At 45.7% G+C, this 20,143-nt stretch overlaps 2 protein-coding genes across 7 annotated transcripts in view; one reads left to right on the top strand and one right to left on the bottom strand.

The window, feature by feature from the left end:
- Nucleotides 1-433: 433 nt before the first annotated feature.
- On the bottom strand, nucleotides 434-17,081 carry slc26a2 (solute carrier family 26 member 2). 6 transcript variants are annotated; one of them, XM_019355502.2, is made up of 5 exons: nucleotides 16,955-17,081; nucleotides 5,139-5,755; nucleotides 4,769-5,059; nucleotides 4,177-4,625; nucleotides 434-3,888 (listed from the first exon to the last, which is right to left on the bottom strand). In XM_019355502.2, the coding sequence occupies exons 2-5, from the start codon at nucleotides 5,739-5,741 to the stop codon at nucleotides 3,081-3,083; spliced, it is 2,151 nt and encodes a 716-aa protein (XP_019211047.1). In that variant the 5' UTR covers nucleotides 5,742-5,755; nucleotides 16,955-17,081; the 3' UTR covers nucleotides 434-3,080. The 6 variants fall into 6 exon arrangements, with proteins under 6 accessions (XP_019211047.1, XP_019211044.1, XP_019211041.1 ...); XM_019355499.2 differs by lacking the exon at nucleotides 16,955-17,081 and adding an exon at nucleotides 11,448-11,547; XM_019355496.2 differs by lacking the exon at nucleotides 16,955-17,081 and adding an exon at nucleotides 11,071-11,258.
- The window catches only part of pde6a (phosphodiesterase 6A, cGMP-specific, rod, alpha), a 27,784-nt gene continuing 18,423 nt past the window's right edge, over nucleotides 10,783-20,143 (top strand). Inside the window, 5 exon segments of the mRNA XM_005453212.4 lie at nucleotides 10,783-10,928; nucleotides 13,090-13,140; nucleotides 13,468-13,804; nucleotides 14,064-14,205; nucleotides 17,655-17,807. Of these exon segments, the coding sequence (XP_005453269.2) occupies nucleotides 10,853-10,928; nucleotides 13,090-13,140; nucleotides 13,468-13,804; nucleotides 14,064-14,205; nucleotides 17,655-17,807 (759 nt within the window). The 5' untranslated portion in view covers nucleotides 10,783-10,852.

Here is a 20,143-nt window from a genome sequence, read left to right as displayed (position 1 = left end):
CGCTAACGTCCTTACTCCACTCTGTATGCTCGTATGGGTCTAACCCTTTCACTCCTTTGATTTTTTCCTCGTACTTTTTTTTTTTTTTTGCCTTTTCGTCAAGTCTGCCTTAGGACGGACCTGCCGTGTTCTCCGTCATATTGTACATAACTGTTTTTGGGGCAAATGAAATGTAAGTAGGGATTAAAACCGCAGAATTAATGATTACTGGTGCTGGAAATGCTAGCGCTTGATGCAGTGTTTTGATTTTGTTGCCACTCGTACCCACAAAGCAATGCGCGAAAGTCACGTGGTCTGTCAATCTATTCATACCACGCCTCCCCAGCAATGGGGAGCTCCTGTTGGCTCTTTAATAAGTCGATTAAACACTTTGGGAACCACTGTTAGAGAATAAGAGCTGGATATGTAAATGCAGTAATGAAGAAAAACAAGAGAGGAATCAGACAGGATTTTATTTTCCAGTAAAACACCGCTTCAATCTGATACCAGGATACACGATAAAGTTAAATAAGCTGACTAGAATAAATGGGAGCTTACGTCATGTTTTTCTGTTTTACATTTAGATACTGAAGCGAGGACTTTGTTCTCTAAAAGCACTGCGTGTGTTTAGCAGCTCGGGTGAGCATTCAGGGAGAACGACGTGAAACTCACGTCACCGAGCATATTCACTTCCATCAACGGCTGTGTAATCAACTTTAACAGCTCTGCAGCAAAACTCATCCATAATTCTTTTTGATTTTCTCTGTAAAAACAGCTATAAAATATAAACCACTACTGCTTTAAATCAGCAAGGACAGAGGCTGGAAACACCACATCCTGTCACATACACCCAGTATAAAAACAACTCTGCAAAGATTTTCCCAGTTTAAAATAGTCCATCACTGCATATCAGCACGCTCCATTTCAGCAACACTTTTGCATTGAGAGCAAACTTCTATTCTTACCCTGATCAGCTACTTAAAAGGTTCAAGCAATAAAACTTTACGTTGGTGCTGTGAACACACATTAAACAAAGCAGGGTTCAAAGGTCAAGAGCAAAAAAACCTTTTTGGTCTCAGCTGAGATAAGCCGCTTGATTATCCGATTATCATGAGTGAGCCCTTTGAGATGGAAGCAGGATGGAGCGTGGGGGCCGTGGCGGCGTCCAGGATAAACTGTTTGGATATTTAAGATAATAAAACAGCTTTGAAAAGTGCAAACAGTAAAACTGCTGTCAGGATTGTGCTGCTTTACAGTAAAATTCATTCAAAAAAATTTTAGTGCATAAGCTTTAGGCACATATTCGGAATCATGTATACGTATACATTTCTCATAATAAAAAACTAGAATACATCTGCTTAAGAACCAACTTCAGGCTTTCTAATAATTAAGTGCTCTATGAATAATAATGCTACCAAGTTTATTGAGGCAGGTTTCGTTAAAGCTACAGAAACCACATCAAAGCCCCTGTCTGCGGGGGGGGGGTCATTCATTACCCGACTCACAGAAAGAAGGCACAGGCCAAGGTCATGTGACTGCGGCTAACAGTTAAACAGGAAGAGTCTCTAATCCTCACCGGAGGAATATTCGTCTGTCAGAGGATCTGGAAGCACATGCATACACCTGCACCTACATCAGTGCTAACAGAAAAATGCTTCCTCGGGTCACTGCACGTACATTCATGTTCAGGCACAGGGTGGCTGCTTCTTATTAAGCACGTATGAAGAATGTATGTTTTTATCCAGCAGGGCTCTGATCTAAAGCAAGAACTCATTTAGATACCTCTGAGGTCTCTCCTCAGAGCAGTAGAGGTGCTGCTTTTTTCTACACGTATTTTAAACTTCCTGCCCTGAGGCGTCAGTCATGATTGGACTGATGGACCCAAACACCAAACAGCAGACGATTATGTTCCTTTTTGATTGTGGCAAAAAATCCAGTTTAGACCTTAAAAAACAAAAACACTAAATGATTTACACCTGATTTAAATTCTAACCCCAGTCGTCATCCTGAACGTGTGCACGTGCACACTCATCGTTCTGACTCGGTATCTAAAAATTAAGTCAGAATACGGCTCTGGCCTCTATAAACAACATTAGGGCATGACCAGTCTCACACTGCGCAGTATGAAACACATATTTCAAACGGTGCAGTACTTGTACACACTGTGCAGGACTGTGCATTATGAAACATATTTTACACTGTGCAGTACTTGTACTCACTGTGCAGGACTGTGCATTATGAAACATATTTTACACTGTGCAGTACTTGTACTGTGCAGTATGAAACGCATATATTATACTTTGCAGTACTTGTACTGTGCAGAATAAAACACACATTTCACATGGTGCAGTACTTGTACACACTGTGTAGTACTTGTACTGTGCAGTATGAAACAAATTTCACACTGTGCAGTACTTGTACACAGAGTGCAATACTTGTACTGTGCAGTATAAAAAACATATATCACATTGCGCAGTACTTGTACACACTGTGTAGTACTTGTACTGTGCAGTATGAAACAAATTTCACACTGTGCAGTACTTGTACACAGAGTGCAATACTTGTACTGTGCAGTATAAAAAACATATATCACATTGTGCAGTACTTGTACACACTGTGTAGTACTTGTACTGTGCAGTATGAAACAAATTTCACACTGTGCAGTACTTGTACTCACTGTGCAGTACTGTGCATTATGAAACATATTTCACAAAGTGCAGTATAAAACATATTTCACACGGTGCAGTATGAAATACATATTTTACACTGTGCCGTACTTGTACACAGAGTGCAGTACTTGTACTGTGCAGAATAAACATATTTCACACAGTGCAGCACTTGTACTGTGCAGATGTAAACTTGCTGAGTCTGCCTTAGACATGGACTCAAGCTGTCAGGTAGGGTCGGGGTATTCTTTCCTTGTGGGTGGCTGGTTCTTGTTATACAGTGAGTTATCGGTACGTGGACGTTCACACTGTGGTGATTCATCACCTGTCTGGATGTAGAAACCTGAGGTGAAGGTAGGACTTCAGAAAACCATTACAAAGGCACATCTGTGCAGCCACACGCTGTAGACATGTAAACATAGACGTGTTGTCTCTTTAGGACTTATCACAGTCTCCGTTAGGAGTGCTGGGGCTTTGGACGTGGAGGACGGCATCTTCGATAGTGAAGAAGATCGTGCGGTTCTCTCCTGCGTTGCCTCCTTTTTGGTTGCTGTAGTATCCTCCTCGTTCCAGCGTGTCCAGCACGGAGGTGTTGCACTGAGCCAACTCCACCACCACCCCCAGCTCTCCGTAATCCTTGCGGACCTCCTTTAGAGCATTTACTCCAGCAGTGTCCAGGAACAAGACAGCGCTGCAGTCGATCACTACCCTGCGTAACTGACGGGAGGCTGTGTTCATCATCAGGGTGACAGCTGGAGGCGCTTCGGCCTCTTTCTCGTCAGAGTTGCTTGTCGGGACTCCGGCTGCCTCTTCCTGTCGTTTGCTGTTCTGGAACTTGACACGGCGGCTCTTCTCCTTCACAGGGTCAAGTCCTACACACCTGTACAGAGACTTTTTAAACAGGTTCTGGTTAGCGTAGTAGATTGGCGCTTCGTATCTAAAGATGGCCACGTCGGGGTGGGTTTGGAGGCCTTTGTAGGACGCCAGATCTTCGTAATGCTCCCTGGTCATAGCCCGGCCGAGCTCCAGGACCTGGACCCGCTGAGTTCTGCCCAGGACACAGAAAGCCGACACCAAAACCCCCACAAGGAGCCCCAGCTCTGTGTTGACCAGCGCTGAGGTTGCCATGGTGATCAGCCAGATGAAGGCATCGATGTGGTTGGCACGCCACATGCAGGGAATGTCGGTGAATTTTCGAAGAGCACCACGGAGGTTTACCACGATGATGGCGGCAAGAACACACCTGAGCAGACACAGGAGAGGAGAGAGGTAAGGATCACCGCAGCCTATCAGAAGCTTACACACAGCTGTGGCCTCTACCTGCATCAACGTCCTCAGCGTGGAAGAGCTGAAGGAGTGACGGGGCAAAGACGGGACAAGTCATAAAAGCTGTCTGGATTAAAACTTAAGATCGAGACTCATACTTCACTCCAACAGAAGGGGGTAACCAACGACCTCATCAGGAGGTCAGTCTGCAAGAAGACTAGTTAACAATCATATAGAGGTTAGACTGACATCCTGCTTTTCTTACTTCTGGAGGGAATAGAAGAGCGGCGCGATCACCAGAAGCACCAGCAGCAGGAGGAGAGCGCTGATCAGCCCTGACAGCTGCGTCTGGCACCCGGTTGACTCCTTGACGAGGGTTTTGGTCAGCGCGGCGCTGCTGGTGAAGCAGTGGAAGAACGACGGCAGGATATTGCAGAACCCGATGGCATACATCTCCTGGTTGGCGTCCACCGTGTAGCCGTGCTTCTTGGCGAACATCTCCGACAGTGAGACGGTGATAGCGAATCCCACGATGGCAATGGAAAAGGCATCGACAGCCACATTGGGGATCAGAGACCACATGGGCATTTGAGGAGGGAGGAAGCCTGTGGGGATGACCCCAGCCACGCCCGACCCGTATTTGGCGTTGAAATGGCCAAAGTGAGATGCGAGCGTGGCAATTATCACCACAAAGAGCTCGAATGGGATCGGAGCCTAGAGAAGGACAGGTGAGGGCGAGGACAGAGTAAACCACACAGTTAGAAACAGGGTGCTTTTTGTTTTCATAGAATGAATATTTGTATAATTTTAATTTTACTGGAGTGTTACTGATTATAAAGTCATTGCCACACTTTTACCTTCAGCTTGGACTTGAAGCGGTCATTGAGCTCCTTCGTAGGTATGAGTACCGCCAAACACACCAGACTGGTGATGAGATCACACACATTGGTGTTCCCGAGATTGCTCAGCAGGCCATACCACGTCTTAAACAGAGTGAACCAGCCCTGAGGACGTGGGATCTTCAGGCCCAGCAGGTACTTGATCTGAGACGTCAGGATGGTGAGGGAGGCTCCTGTAGCGAAGCCGCTGAGGAGGGAGTCCGACAGGTAGACGGACACAAAGCCCACCTGCAGAAGGCCCATTAGCACCTGAAAAAGATGAGTAGGAGTAAGGTTGTGTGGTTCTATGCTCAGTCATTAAAGCCCACAGGTGCCCCTGCACACTTACCTGGTAAATCCCGGCAGTAAAGGTAACTGTGGCCCCCACGGCAATCGCGTAGCAGCTCTGGTCACATCCCACCACGCCACTGTCATTCCCAGCCAACGGGACACTGCTGTCATTCCCACTCAGGCTGCTCTCCGGGAGGTATCCCGCCAGGGCCAACTCCCTGTCCACCACCTGGCCAATGAGCAGACAGAGCACTCCGAAAATCCCCACTGAGATGTGCCTGGAAGTGCCCAGGAGGGCGTAGATGATGGAAGCGAAGAAAGACGTGTACAGGCCATATATGGGATCCTGGTTAGCCAATAAGGAGTAGGCTATGGACTGGGGAACCAATAGGATTCCAACAATCACTCCTGACATTGCATCCCCCAGGATCCAGTCCCTGAGCTTGTAGCGCGGCAGCCACTGGAGAACCGGGAAGAAGCTGAGGATTCTGGATTTGGCCTTCTCTGGCGTGCAGGAGCAGTGCTTCCTAAGCCGCTGCGACAAAACCGTTCTCCAGGTTCTTCCCGTTTCCTTCTCAATCCTTTCCAGGATGAGAGGCCGGTGCTGGTCCTCCTCACCGCCATCTTCTACTGCCGCACAGCTGTCCTCCCCGTGAAGCATGGCTGAGCTCTTATCTGTGTTCAGGTAGAGAAAAAAGTCATTATTCTTACCAGCTTCACCTCAAACTGCTGACTGTAACAGCCCCCGAAGCGCTTGGTGGAATTTAATGGACTTATTAAAGAGCCAACAGGAGCTCTGAGCTGCTGACGTTAGCCGAACGCTGGGCTGCACTTTCCTGTAATACCAGTTTGTGAAACCAACATCAAGGATTTTAAAGGTGCATTCTGTGTAAAGAGAGCACGCCCCTAGCGCTACCTGCTAGTTATAGGTAAACATTTTCGGAATTATTGAAACCTTTGACATAATCTAGGAGAGTCTGGCGAATGAGCTACCAAAAGAACGCATCAGGGATGAGACATGCAGTCATTACTGAGACAGAAAGGACCGCTTCACCGGTCTGGCCCACCGTGTAATCACACTTCGACATCCCTGAGATACGACCGGTACCTTTACCCACGAGTATGTCTCATTCTAATAATGTGTGTGTGCTGAATGTGGTCACAGTTCCAGCTGTGAGGTCAGAGGCTGCTGAGATCAGCTCAGTGTGTGCGTGTTTATGACTTTCTGCTGATTTCCTGCCTCTGATGTTGCATCACAGCACAGATAAAACACTTCTGCTTCTTCAGTCCTCGTGAGTCGCAGCTCTTCTTCACACTGAACGCCACGCCCCAATACACTTGCCTCTGGCCAACGGACCCTAAACTCTAAAAGCTGCAGAGTTTAGGGTCACCATCCAAACACCACCCAAACCCAGAGGGTGGAGCAGTGATTACCAAAGTCTGAGAGAGCAGCAGCAGCAACGGCGGCTGTTCTATCCGACATTCCACCTGCATGTTATAGACACTGCCGCTCTGAATTTATCGTTATCGCTCTTTTATTTTTAATCGTTATCTCCCTTTTATTTTTAACCTTTAGCTCTTTTTTATCATTATTTTTTTGTCGTTATCTTTCTCTCTTTTTTTTTTGAATTGTTATCTCTCTTTTTTTTAGTCGTTATCTCTCTTTTATTTTTAATGGTTAACTCTTTTTTATCGTTATCTGTTTTTTATTTTTAATCGTTATCGTTATCTTGTGACATTATTGAACCACGATGATTAGCCATCGCCCTCTGACTGGTGATGATGGAGGTACAAACACTTCAAACTCCTAACTCTGAAATTACCCCCCTTCCCACCACATACATGCTCACTCTCTCTCTCTCTCTCTCTCTGACACACACACACACACACACACACACACACACACACACAGAGTTGTGTTTTCATATCTTTGTGGGGACATCTAGTTGACATAATACTTTCCCCAGCCGCTTACACTGCAGACTTCTCCCACAACTCCACCCAGTCCTTCCTGCAGAAGTTCTCTGATGACTCTGCAATAGTCGGCCTCATCACTGATGGGGACGACAAAGAGTACAGAGGACTGACTCAAGACTTTGTGGACTGGTGCCAGCTGAACTACCTCCAGATCAATGCCAGTAAAACCAAGGAGCTGGTGGTAGACTTCCGCAGGCACAAACATCCTCCACTGCAACCACTGAACATCCAAGGTATGGACATCGAGGCTGTGGACAGGTACAGGTACCTTGGTGTTCATCTGAACAACAAACTGGACTGGACTCATAACTCAGACGCCCTCTACAGGAAAGGGCAGAGCAGGCTGTACCTGCTGCGGAGACTCAGGTCGTTTGGAGTGGAGGGCCCACTCCTGAAGACCTTCTATGACTCTGTGGTGGCCTCAGCCATCTTCTATGGTGTGGTCTGCTGGGGCGGCAGCATCTCTGCTGGGGACAGGAAGAGACTGAACAGGCTGATCCGAAGGGCCAGCTCTGTTCTAGGATGCCCTCTCAGGGCTCTAGACTAACTTTTTGCCATGGGCGCACCGGTACGCCTAACTTTAAAAATTTAGGCGTACCGGCACAAAAGTTAGGCGCACTCAAATTTTTCAACCGCATCGCTTAACACCGCAGTTTTACATGTGCACTTTCTTTGGGGGGGAAGTCCATACAGACAATATTCATTTCTAAATTATTAACTAACAAACTTGTGCTTAAATTGCTTTGTCAATATTGTAAAAAATGTTAAACTTAATCATCATCTTGGCCTCCTCTGAGGACCTGTTTGCTGCTGCCTGCTGCTGAAAGGCAGTGGGGAGAGGGGACACTTGGGCAGTGCATTTATTGCTGCATATAATGTGTTTTCTGGATACACTGCTGTTTTTTCAGCATTCAAAGATTGATGGCACCGTGTCAGAGCTGGCTATGAATTTCAGACGGATCAGGCCTTAACTTAACACAAAAGTTATCAATAGTTCTTTTCATCTTTTCTTATTACCCACAGCTACATCCACTTCTGTCAGGCCTAGGCTGCTCACTAGGACTGGGTATCATCACTGATTTCTATAATCCTATAGTCCTGATTCGATTCAATTTAGCCTCAGACAGTCAGAAATATTATAATTCTGATCATTTATCAGTACTGATACACATGAGACTTCATCAGAATTGTGAACATCACAGCAGATGCCTTTGTGTGAAAGTAACTGAGGCTATGTCCACACGTACACGGGTATTTTTGAAAACGGAGATTTTCCGTTTTCGTTTTAAAAAATAATCCCGTCCACACGTAAAGGCAGAAATGAAGGAAAACGCTGCTAGGAACATGCCAAAGCAGCAGGTGGCGCTATATTCCTAACTGTGTAGAAATGTTGGCCAATCAGAAGTCTAGAAGCCTCGGTATGAAATAGTAAACAAAGCTGGGGCATAGAAGCAGAACCGAGTCGTATGTGTGGAGGGACAGTAACTGTGTGTGTATATGTAAGCATTTAAACACTGCAGAGAGGACAATTAACAGTATTGTAGAAATTCATTTCACCGAAACAACAACGTGACGCACACTGTGACGTCAAAAAAGGGGCACACCTTTGACGCTGCGTTTTCTCCGTTTTTCTCGTCCACACGTAAATGCAAAAACGGAGTTTTAGAAAATATCCACCCTGGCCGGAGATTTTAGAAATCTCCGTTTTCAGTGACCGAAAACGCCGTTTACGTGTGGACGAAAGGTGCAAACGCATAGAAAAATCTGCGTTTTCAAAAATACCCGGGTATGTGTGGACATAGCCTGAGAATAAAACACAGAAAAACATGAAGGAGATTTTCCTGGTCTGGCGTTTTATAGCAGATAACCTTAAAAATATTCTGCAATATTCTGCAATTTTGCATAATTTTAAGAAGTTTAAATTTCTTCAGTATTGAACAGCAGAAATTAGGCTTTCTTGTCCGAGGTCATATAAGTGAAAAAAAGAAAAGAAAAAGACAGCGGCCGACAGCGCTGTAAACAACGGTAGACTGGTGGGTAATAAGCGAATGAATAATGCAGAAAACAGAGATTTGACACGGGAAACTGTTCTTGAAGTACAGGGAGAGAGGGAGAGAGGGAGCTGTGCATGAAGTGTGATTTTTATCGTGGTGGAAGCAAAACAGCAAAAGTCAGAGGGAATTCATGACGACATCTATCAAATGTGAAGTGTAGTTTGCTGCTTCTTTTGCTGCTGGCTCGGCGAATTTTGGTTGGAGAGACAAAACCTGCAGCTCAGAATCTAGCGCAAAAAAGACGGAAACACAGCGCGGACCCGACGCATCAGAATCGCTGAGCTCCGACAGCGTGTCCGTGTTCGGGCCGTGGGGTGAGAAAGCCGAGAAAGACAAAGCTGATTCTGATGCGTCGGTCTGCTCTGTGTTTACGTCTTTGTGTGGAATCCGTTAATGAATTGATATCGCTTTATTCAACCTACTCACCTCTCTCTTCCACCTGCACTTTCAACTGGACCACGACCAATCAGAGAGGTCCCGCCCCTGACTATCTCTGATTGGTTTAGTCCACGATAGGGGCATAATGTGTCTGTTGTTGAACACACGGAGAGTTGCAGAGATTTTTTTTTTTTGTTACCCGAAAATATTTGCGACCAAATTTTTTTTTTAGTTGCACCACTGAAAAATTTGGTCACACTCTAGAGCCCTGCCTCTGGACCCAGTGGAGGTGGTGAGTGACAGGAGAATGGCGGCTAAGCTGTCATCCCTGTTGGACAACATCTCCCACCCCATGCAGGAGACTGTGACAGCACTGCGCAGCTCCTTCAGTGGGAGACTGCGGCACCCACGGTGTGGGACGGAGAGATTTCGCAAGTCTTTCCTCCCCACTGCTGTCAGACTCCACAATAAAGACTTTTGCAGCTGATCAAACACACAAACCCACACATGTGCAATAAGACTGCTATATGTGCAATTCTTCTTCTTTTTGTATTTTCCTACTCAGTTGTATATAGTATTTGTATTTCCATTTTATTCTATTGTATATATTATTCTATTCTATTTTATTCTATTGTATATGGTATTTTATTTTATTGCTTTCCAGTGTTTTCTAATTTCTGCTACATAACTTTGCACTTTGCTGTAACAAACAAATTTCCCACCTGTGGGACTAATAAAGGTCATCTTATCTTATCTTATCTTATCTTACTCTAACCATCAAAAATGAACCCTAACCCTGAGTCTGAACCTAACTATAACCGTAACAACCATAACTGTAACAATGACACTAAAACCAGATGCTGAGTCTCAAAAATACCTTCAAACTCGTGAGGACGGACACTTTGTCCCCAGGCTGTTGGTCCCCACAAAGACATGTAAACCTAGTACACTCCTTCTCACACTGTCTCTCTCTCACTCACTCACACACACACACCACCACCACCACCACCACCATCATCATCATCATCATCATCATCATCATGCTGTAACAAAACAAATTTCCCACCTGTAGGACTAATAAAGGTCATCTTATCTTATCTTATCTTATCTTATCTTATCTTATCATCGTTACCGTGATGAAGGCCTTTTGAGCGCCTCCGTGAGCAGCAGCGGACTCTGACGGTGTGGCGTGGTAATCGGTTTGCAGGTGGTGCACGCAGAGACCTGAAGGGTCCCGGTGTTCCCTGCGCTGAATGATCCTGGTGCACGCGTGCCTCAGCCTCACCTGGATTGCCGATGTGAGTGACAGCGTGGCAGCGGACTAGTGCGGTGACGTCACGAAGGCGGCGTACTGTTTTGTGTGATGAGCAGAGCGTCACTGAGCGTCGCGGTGAAACAAGGCCGTTTTCAAAGGCTCGTCACTTCCTGTGGGGGCTCAGGTGAGCCGGCGTGAATGGCTCCTTTGTAAACAGTGTAAACGTGGACAGGAACAAACCTGAGTGCGAGCCGCCGCACGCACGCACGCACGTGAACCCGCGGGACACCGGGAGCGAGGCGGCGTTCGCGCGCGGGGGGACTCACCTGAGCTGGATCCCGGTGCCGGTACCGAGTTCCTTTGAGCCGTCCCTGCCGCTCACGGTCCGCTCCGATCCCGCCTCGCATCTGTTTTCCGCCCCGCCGCAGCTCCGTGCGTGATGACGTGGAACGGCGCGTGTTACGTCACACGAGCTGCACACATGCGCAGTTACTGATGAGCCTGACTGTCCCGAGGCCCGATCAGGAGGGGGCAGCAGATCTAATAGCTTCACCTTTTCTTAAAGAAAAGATCAAAACTCACACCTGTGTGCGCGCCAGGATACAGTTGAAGCACGGCCAGGTGAAGCAAGGCCAGGTGAACTGTCAGCGACCAAAGGCTGAGATGGCGCTCCAGTAGGACGATGAACCCTGGAAACACTTACCGTGCGTGGATGTTCTTCACTCCCACAGAAACATGTGGAAATGATGTTTGTGCCTCTTCACCTGCACTCATCTGCAGGTTCCTACTGTTCTGACACATCACTAGACCCCGCCCCTTTTCCCTGTTTTCTAGTGGAAGCTCTCTCTCTCTTTTTTTTTTTTACATAATAATGACATAATGGATTTCCTTTGGCATTATTAAAGTATTCTGATCCACCTCATTTGTCTCGTTGGTCTGTGAACTGAAGCTCCTAAATATTTGTTCCTCTTTCTTACACTCATGTCCTCTTGGGTTCAAACATGGCAGAATCTCAGGTTCGACCCGCTCGACCGGGGACAGGCAGTACAGCTCTTGTTACGGGTTCTTACAGCTATTTGATCTGGCACGAGTTCAAAAAGTTTGCATTGTTATTTACAGTCTGGGGGTATGAGGCATGCGCTCATCACCTGGAGTCCAAGGATAAGTGAAAAATATCACCCTAAAGCCACCAGACCAGAAGAGCTGGATGCTTTTATTACAAATACACGTATGTCTGTCAATCATCGTGACAGTACTAACAGCAAACCTGGTTCAGGTCTTTGTTTCATTTTCTCCTCAGTTGTGTAAGGCTGACGGGGGTTTTGTCGTCACCACGCCGGGTGGGCATCGCAAAGTTAAAGCAGACTCAGAGTTCAAACTCGCTGTCGGTGAAAGCTGCAGGCTTCATTTGTCCCCCCAAATTCTCAACTCAGAGTCAGAGAGGAAACGTGATACCCAACACAGAGCACTCAAAGAGCTCACACCTCCACCGGTAGCTCGCTGACGTGTTCTCACACGGAACGAGTGACATGTGTGCATACACGCCCTGCAGTACACGCAGGTGATTCAGGAACCTGTTTCTCCATTCCAGCACACCGAGTGTGAATTTGATAAGAAATCAGAGAAATGGAAAGACAGACACATACCTGACTGTCCAGCTTTTCCACTCACTGCATGTCACACGGGTAATATGATCTGTGTATCTGAGCATGCTCAGACTTACTCACATGGCTTGTGTCCGGCCTGTCTTCCCTGGTCTCGCGTCCCCATTAACCTTAAACTGTCCAGCAGAGGCCCAAGCTCTGTGCAAGTGACACACCAACCAGCACACCGAGGACCCCGTGTGCCAGCACAGCACGCGTGCTGCTGGTGTGTCGGGTCATACATACACTGCTTCTTTGTGCTGACGTCTGAGTGCGTTTCAGAGGAATGTGGTTACGCTGAAAGACACGATTGAGAGTTTTTTTCCACTAAAATACTCGAGAACATTCAGCCCTTCAAGGCTCAAACTGAAAACTGAACCTCACAAAATTATTCTGAAAGGATGTGCGTTGGTCAGTCGATGCCGAGTGGTAGTTTAAAGGTGCGTGTGGCTGCTCATCAAGTGTGTTATGAGGCTTTTGGTTGGATGCATGAGCCAAAAACTGCCCAGTAAACGGAAAACTGGAGAAATATTAATTTTCCTGGTCCTGAAGAAGATCAGCGAGTGTTTGCAGAGTTTTGTTGAGACACAGAAAGAAGTTGAACACTGGAAGCCATATAATCCCCAAGATGTAATTGGACGCAAGCTTATGTCCACACATGACCATTTAAAACCATCCCTGTAATCTTTTCTCTGCTCTCAGACATCTGCAGCACAGACGGATTAGCCGGAGACAGCAGGAGGACTTTCACAGGTACAGCCGCCTTATTCTTTCTAACTGTTTTTACATTATTATGTTATTTTATGATTTGATTGATAAAAGTATGTGCAGAGCAGGGATGGTGATGCCAGCTTTTGACACCACATTCTGTATTCTTATCAAATCTGAGAGTAAAATGCAGAGAAAAGAGAAAGGCCCTTCAGCATCTTTTAGCTCACTGTTTTGGCTTCAGCCCAGAAACAAATCCAGTGTCTCTTCTTCTTCTTCTGCACGAAATAATATTTCTCTCAGTATTAAATTCATTTGCCACTTGTTGCCTTTCGTGGAAGCTCTCCTTCAATCAGCTTTGCTCCCTGTCAGCAGTAATCATGGTGGATGCAGCAGCAGCAGAGCAGTTCCTCGACGCCAACCCGCAGTTCGCCAAGCAGTACTTCGACATGAACTTCCGGCCTAAGATCATCTCGGACTTGCTGGATCCCAACCGCAAGACGGCAGTGAACATTAGCACGTTCCACGAGCTGACGATGGTGGACGAGAGCGAGATCCTCATCGACCTGGTGCGCGACATCCAGGATAACCTGAACATGGAGAAGTCCGTTTTCAGGCTGATGAAGCACCTCAGCTTCATGCTGCGGGCGGATCGCATGAGTCTCTTCATGTACCGGCAGAGGAACGGCGTCGCTGAGCTTGCCACCAGGTGACTGCAGACCCACTTCAGTGTCCGAAAGCAGTGCAGGTAGCAGCACTGCTGATAGCTTTATTTGTCCCCCTGGGGCAATTGAGTAATTTGAAAAGTAAGCATGAAGCTTGGACACATTTATTATCTCTGAGGTCATGCTTCCTCCTCAGGAACCAGTGACGGAGCACGCTGGGATTTGCTTCTTTCCAGCACTTAGTGAGGTTAGAGAGGGCCTGGTCACCCTGCGTCACGTTTCTGTCTTCATATTTACCTTCAGGTTGTTCAACGTTCATAAAGACGCCATTTTTGATGAGTGCCTCGTGCAACCCGACAGTGAAATCGTGTACCCGCTGGATATGGGCATCGTGGGCCACGTGGCCACCAGCAAGAAGATGGTCAACATTCCTGACGTGTCACAGGTAAACCCCACCGCCACCACCACCACCACCCAAGTACTTTTTATGGGGGATTGATGTGGAAACCTTCATCTATGTGCTATCACATATGAAGGAAAGAGCCCAAAAACATCTAGAGTCTAAAAGCAGCACGTGGCCGTTTAGCTAAGATGAAATCCTCTCAGATATACGTTTACTTTATGAAAGCATGTAAAAGAACTCACGACTGGTTTAAATAGAGGGAATTAATGCAGTTATGACTCCGGTTAGTTGTAGTAATAGCAGTTAATTTAGCAGCAAACTACAGCGTGGACAGTCAGTAGCACAGACAGGAGTCTCGAGGTTCCCTGAATGTTTGCAGTCATTCTCGTCTCATTTTCTATCAGAGCCGCTCGGCTTTGGTGTGTCCACCAGAGGGCGACATGACTCCATGCTGTTTATGCTGCTAATTCCTCTCAATCTCATTACAGCCAATACCTCTGACATTTAAAAATAGCTGGGCAGCATTTTCTCGTGTCCGCATCATGCTCCTGCAGGTCCGCCCGCTTGCACCTGTGGCAGCTCTTTTTGAGACGTTCACGCCACATAGGGCAGTGGCCCACATTACACAGGCGCTCCTCTGTATCACTTCCACCGCATCCTTTCACTGGCCTCAGAAGGCTGTGCTGCTGACGGAGGAACAAAGCGGGCTCGAGCTCATTGTGCCTGGTTTATTTGCAGCAGTTGTGCTCCCAGCAGCCTGTTGGCTCTTCATTGTGAAACGGTGTGCAGCTTCACACAAACACATGACAGTGTGACGGGAACAATCAGAGCCTCAGTCCCCCATTGCAGCCAAGGACCGGCGAGTGTTTCCAGATAACAGGTTGGCTTTGTGATGTTAATGCACACGGGGTGGCTCTGTATGAAATGCAGGGACTGGGATTGCTGCCTTTGTGCTCACTGGTTCCATCCTGATCCAGTTAACTGCAGGTCAGCCAATCAGGCAAGACTCTCGATTCACCCTCATCATCATCTTCTTCCTTCAAAGTGAGACCGAGAATAACACGATTTACATTCAGAATGGTACCCTGTTATTTATCCATGTGTGTGAGGTTTATGTGGACAGGCTCCACATAAACAGGTTAATCTGTCCTGAATAAGAGCGATCCCAGATTAGTCGCAGAGGTCACACAGGCCGCTGCTTCCACAGACTCAGCACTATCGCACACCTTTTATCACACCTGCAGAGCTGTACGTACAGGTGTGTGCGCTCTGGAATAGAGCTAGGTGATATTTCGAGTTTTTTTTAAAATATCGATATATTTTTATACGAGATATAAGATGTGACAATATCCTTTATATCGATATAGTCTATGTTACGTTATAATTATAGTTGCGGAGCCACAAGTTTGCATCTCTTTCATCCACTTTTGTCTTTACACAACGTTACTCGACCTCGCCTCTCCTTCACTGAACACAACTCCCCCTCCTCCCCCATCGCTTCCCCTGCAGGCAGCGACAAGATGGACACGGCAAATCTCCGTTAATGAGTTACTGCGCATCGCCCCGTGCGTGGGGCTGGACGGCGTCAACGTGTTAACGAGCTAACCACGCTAACGAGCTAGCCACGCTAACGCCATGCACGGCCTGAAATCCTTTCATTTTCTCAAAAGTTGACAGTGCGCCTTTTGTATGAATTCTGGTTGTGCTAGATGACCGCGAACCGATTTTATGTGATACACGGCGCTCAGCAATCTGTCAATAAATGTTTTAGTTCGACTTTGGTAAGCTACGGAGCTGCACCGCTTGATGGATTGTCGGAGCATTACAGCTACCGAGGAGCCTCGTGGAGTAATACGTACTGTGCTTCAACGTAATATTACCGTATTGTGTGTATAAGGACCATAAATGGCACCTGTTCAGAGACATGGTTAAGAAGCGGATTTCAAACTCCAGGCTGTCAGTCACGCAGTAGAAGTTGGGAACAGAGCAGCTGTGAAATCTGTCTATGTTATTATGCTCAGCGTCTTTTAGTTTACATTTTGACTGCACAATTATGAGCTCTTTGTTATGCACAAAACAACAGTTTTCTTTTATTTATAGAGCATCATTATTTAATAAATGCTCATAATTTATTTTTGAGTAGTTTTTTTCATGTACATCTATGCTGTATGTTAATAAAAGTGCCTGTGTGACATCTGGGACACAGCTTTGACTAAGAACCCTCTTTTTGTTCTTACTTTATGGCTTTAAAAAAATATCGAGATATATATCTTATATCGCCATCCAGCTAAAAAATATCGAGATATGAATTTCTGGTCATATTGCCCAGCTCTACTCTGGAATGAGGAGCCAAACTCAAAGAGCAACCGTGTAAGAGCTGCGTAAACAATCCTGTGTCTCCATCTAAAAATGGGTAAATGCTCCATGTGCAGGGTGATGAGCTCTGCGAGCTTAAGAGGGTCAAAGGTCACCTAATAACGAGCTGGCAAAGTGCCCTATCTGTGCAGTGGGTTTGTTTGTCAGGTAGCAGATGAAGCAGCTGATCCAGGATCAGCCACAGCGGGGTTTCTGTGTCCTTCTTATAAAATATGGCCTGTAAATGGCCTGTATTTATATAGCGCTTTACTAGTCCCTAAGGACCCCAAAGTGCTTTACACATCCAGTCATCCACCCATTCACACACACATTCACACAAAATATAAACAGCGAATGCACCTGAAGACGTTTCAGTTTGCGGTGGAAGAGAGGTTTCACAAGGTTTTCAACTTCAGCATCTGTTCAGTTGTCATACCTGATTTTATATCCTACTGCACTTTGTTGTTCGAGAGAAGGGGTGGGAAACTACAGGCTTCTAGGGTCCTGCAGGTTTTAGACATGTCAGCTGATTTAAATGGCTAAATGACCTTCTCAGCATGTCTTGAAGTTCTCCAGAGGCCTGGTAATGAACTAATTGTTTGATTCAGGTGTGCTGACCCAGGGTGAGATCTAAAACCTGCAGGACACCAGCCCTCGAGGCCTGGAGTTGCCCACCCCTGTTCTAGAAGATGGATGGGTGGATTTCAAGTGTATTTTCAGCAGGAAGTAGACAAGTATCAAACTTTCTCCATATTTCCTCTTAAACGTCTGCATGCGCTCTGATCCCTTCCCTGCCTCACCCAGCTAACATCCAGAAAAAGACCGAGACCTCGTCATAGCCAAATGAGTCCCTGTGCAGGTCTTTGTTCCTTCTTGGCAGCTAATGAGCTGCTTTTCCTGTGTTACACCCCCAGAGGAAAAATTGATGACCCCTGCAGCTCAGGAGGAAACATAGATGGAGTGCAGCTGAGAGCGCGTGGCGTCTGAGGATAACGGAGAGGCTTGGCTTGCAGCGTTTATGGATATCATCAGAGCGTTCATCAAAGCGACTCTGGGAGTTTTGAAAAGTGCAGCGAGAAAGCGATGATAATTAGATACAGTGAAATATCCACTCTGCCTCTTCTCTCTCCTCCTAGAGCACACACTTCAGCAGCTTTGTGGATGAGCTGACCGAGTACGTGACGAAGAATGTCCTCGCCGTCCCGATCATGAACGGTAAAGACATGGTGGCTGTCATGATGGCTGTTAACAAGCTGGATGGGGCGTGCTTCACTGCCAAGGATGAAGAGGTAACTTGTAACAGCGCCTGTCCCTCAGCAGACCTTCTTCTTCCGCTTTGTCTCGTGCTGTCAGCTATATTTAGGTAGCTGCATCCCCTTTTGTCTTAACAAGTAACATGTAGGGTCAGTTTCTCAGACCTGGAGCCAGATAGGCCCGGACTAAAGGAAAACCTGGCAACAGGACTAGACTGAGTGTTTATGTGCAACAAACCAGATAGAACTGATAATGAACACTATTCGAGTGTACCTCCAGAATAATCCCTAATAAAATGATCTTCATCTAAGATGAATCACAAACACGAGGAGTCCAAGTTACAGATGTTACAGACGTGACCAGAAAAACATGAAACTTTGACTCACATGAACTCCAGAGGTCCTGACTCCATCAGGTATGGTTATTGTTGGATGGACATACTCCACCTGCTTTTGATGATGTGTCCTCCTCACTGTCCTTTGGCTCAATCAGACATCACATGGTCAGCTGCAGCATTCGAGACCAAACTTATTATAGTTCACTAAAACTAAAAACAATGAAAATAAGATTATAGAGTTAATATGCTCAGTTTTGGTACGAGACGGAGAGTCGCTGCTTTCAAAAGGTGTTTTTACTGTAACAGTGGCACTGATTTTCATAAACCCTGCCTCTGACAGATAAAGACTAAACTGACACAAGAACATTCACTCTTGACTCTAAACTGAAGTAAACCAAAAAGTCAAAATGACATAAAAATAAAAACCAATTAGAAAATTCAAAACTCTGGATCACACAGACTCACATTCAGACACACCAGGACGGTGGCTGTTGAGCCAACTGCGTCCCCCTAACCCCAAACCACGCTCCACTCGGATCTAACCGTGTTCTTGTGGCGCCACCGATGTGAACAATACGTCATGTAGTTTAACTGGGACACAGCAGATTTATCAGAAAACCATCAACAGACTGAGAAACTGTGTGTGACTGAATAATAAAGTGACAGGAAGCTCATGAGGCAGCTGTTTTTCTGGTGCTGTATGAATGAAACTGATCTGATGTGTGGTTTGTGACCTGGACTTAGACTGCGTCTGTTGTGACTGAAGGTAAAGCTGATGTGAATAACTCCCCAAGTTTATCATTTCCTGTGTGTCTGTCTTCCTGCTGCCGTCTGCCACTTGCTCACATTCAGCTGAAACACTGCAAAACGAAACCAGAGCCTCACAGATCAGAAACCACAAGATTAATCCTCGACTCTCACCTGAGAGCTGGAATGAGAACATTTTTCAGCTCAGAAAGGCCCGAACATACCCACCAACACCAAGATCAAGAAAGAGCATTCACACTTCCCCTGTATCGCTTCTAAAGTAAGAAGCAGCAGTGTGCAAAGGGCAAAACAAGCCAATTTATATACAACTGCAACAATGTATGAAATGATCACATTGACCACTAAATATGAAGCAGTAAAATATATCAAATTCATTACAACATTTAAAACAGTTTCAAATTCCAGCCATTTAAATTTTACAGGTACAGTTGGTTACTAGGACCTCTGTCAGTTTTTGTTTAAAACTAGATAAAGGGATAAGAAATCCCAACCTCAACCTGAGCTGCAGATAATTCCAAGACCACACGCCGAAATAAGACAGACTTGACATTCCTGGCTCTGCCCATTTCTTTTCCATAAAAGAAATAGAAAAAACTTATAAAAGACTTGCATAAGATGTGGCCTACTTCATATAGTGAATCATATAAGGTTTATATGATTTACTCATGAAAGTGGCCACTTTCATATATTGTTTTAGGAAGTATCCAAAACATACAAGTTTCATTTATATAATTTTTCTAGGGATCTTATATTTGTTTTCACTCTTGTATGATTTTCATACAAGTTTCACACAAGACAGATACAAACTTTATAAGATTTATATATATCTTTTCCATATGGGTGTGCTCACAAGTGCTACTTTAAACCGCAGCCAGCTCCTGGCTCTGAGATTGTAGGTGTTCTGGAGGGCAATGAACTTGGTGTAGATATATGAAATATATACCAATGCTTCATTCTTCGATTATTGAGTGAAGTAAATCCAGCAAGGCTATACAAAGTGCAGTGATAAGTCATGAAGTGTGAGTCTGTTATATACCTTAGGGCAGCACGGTAACGGGGTCTAATTGAGCTAAGGTAGTGGGACAGGCAAATCGATAGACGGCAACACTTAATCCAACGGCGATAAAAAACAGGCTTAACACAAGTCGCAATAGAGAAACACGATTTTAATCTATAAAAAAACTGTAAAGTAAATTTGAGCTTTTTTTTTTATTAAGTGTGTAATTTGAGATCCTTATCAAATACCAACACATTTGTATGAGTCAA

The sequence above is a fragment of the Oreochromis niloticus genome, linkage group LG2 (assembly GCF_001858045.2).
Source record: "Oreochromis niloticus isolate F11D_XX linkage group LG2, O_niloticus_UMD_NMBU, whole genome shotgun sequence".
NCBI classification, from domain to species: Eukaryota; Metazoa; Chordata; class Actinopteri; order Cichliformes; family Cichlidae; genus Oreochromis; species Oreochromis niloticus.
This window is presented reverse-complemented; position numbering and strand designations above follow the sequence as displayed.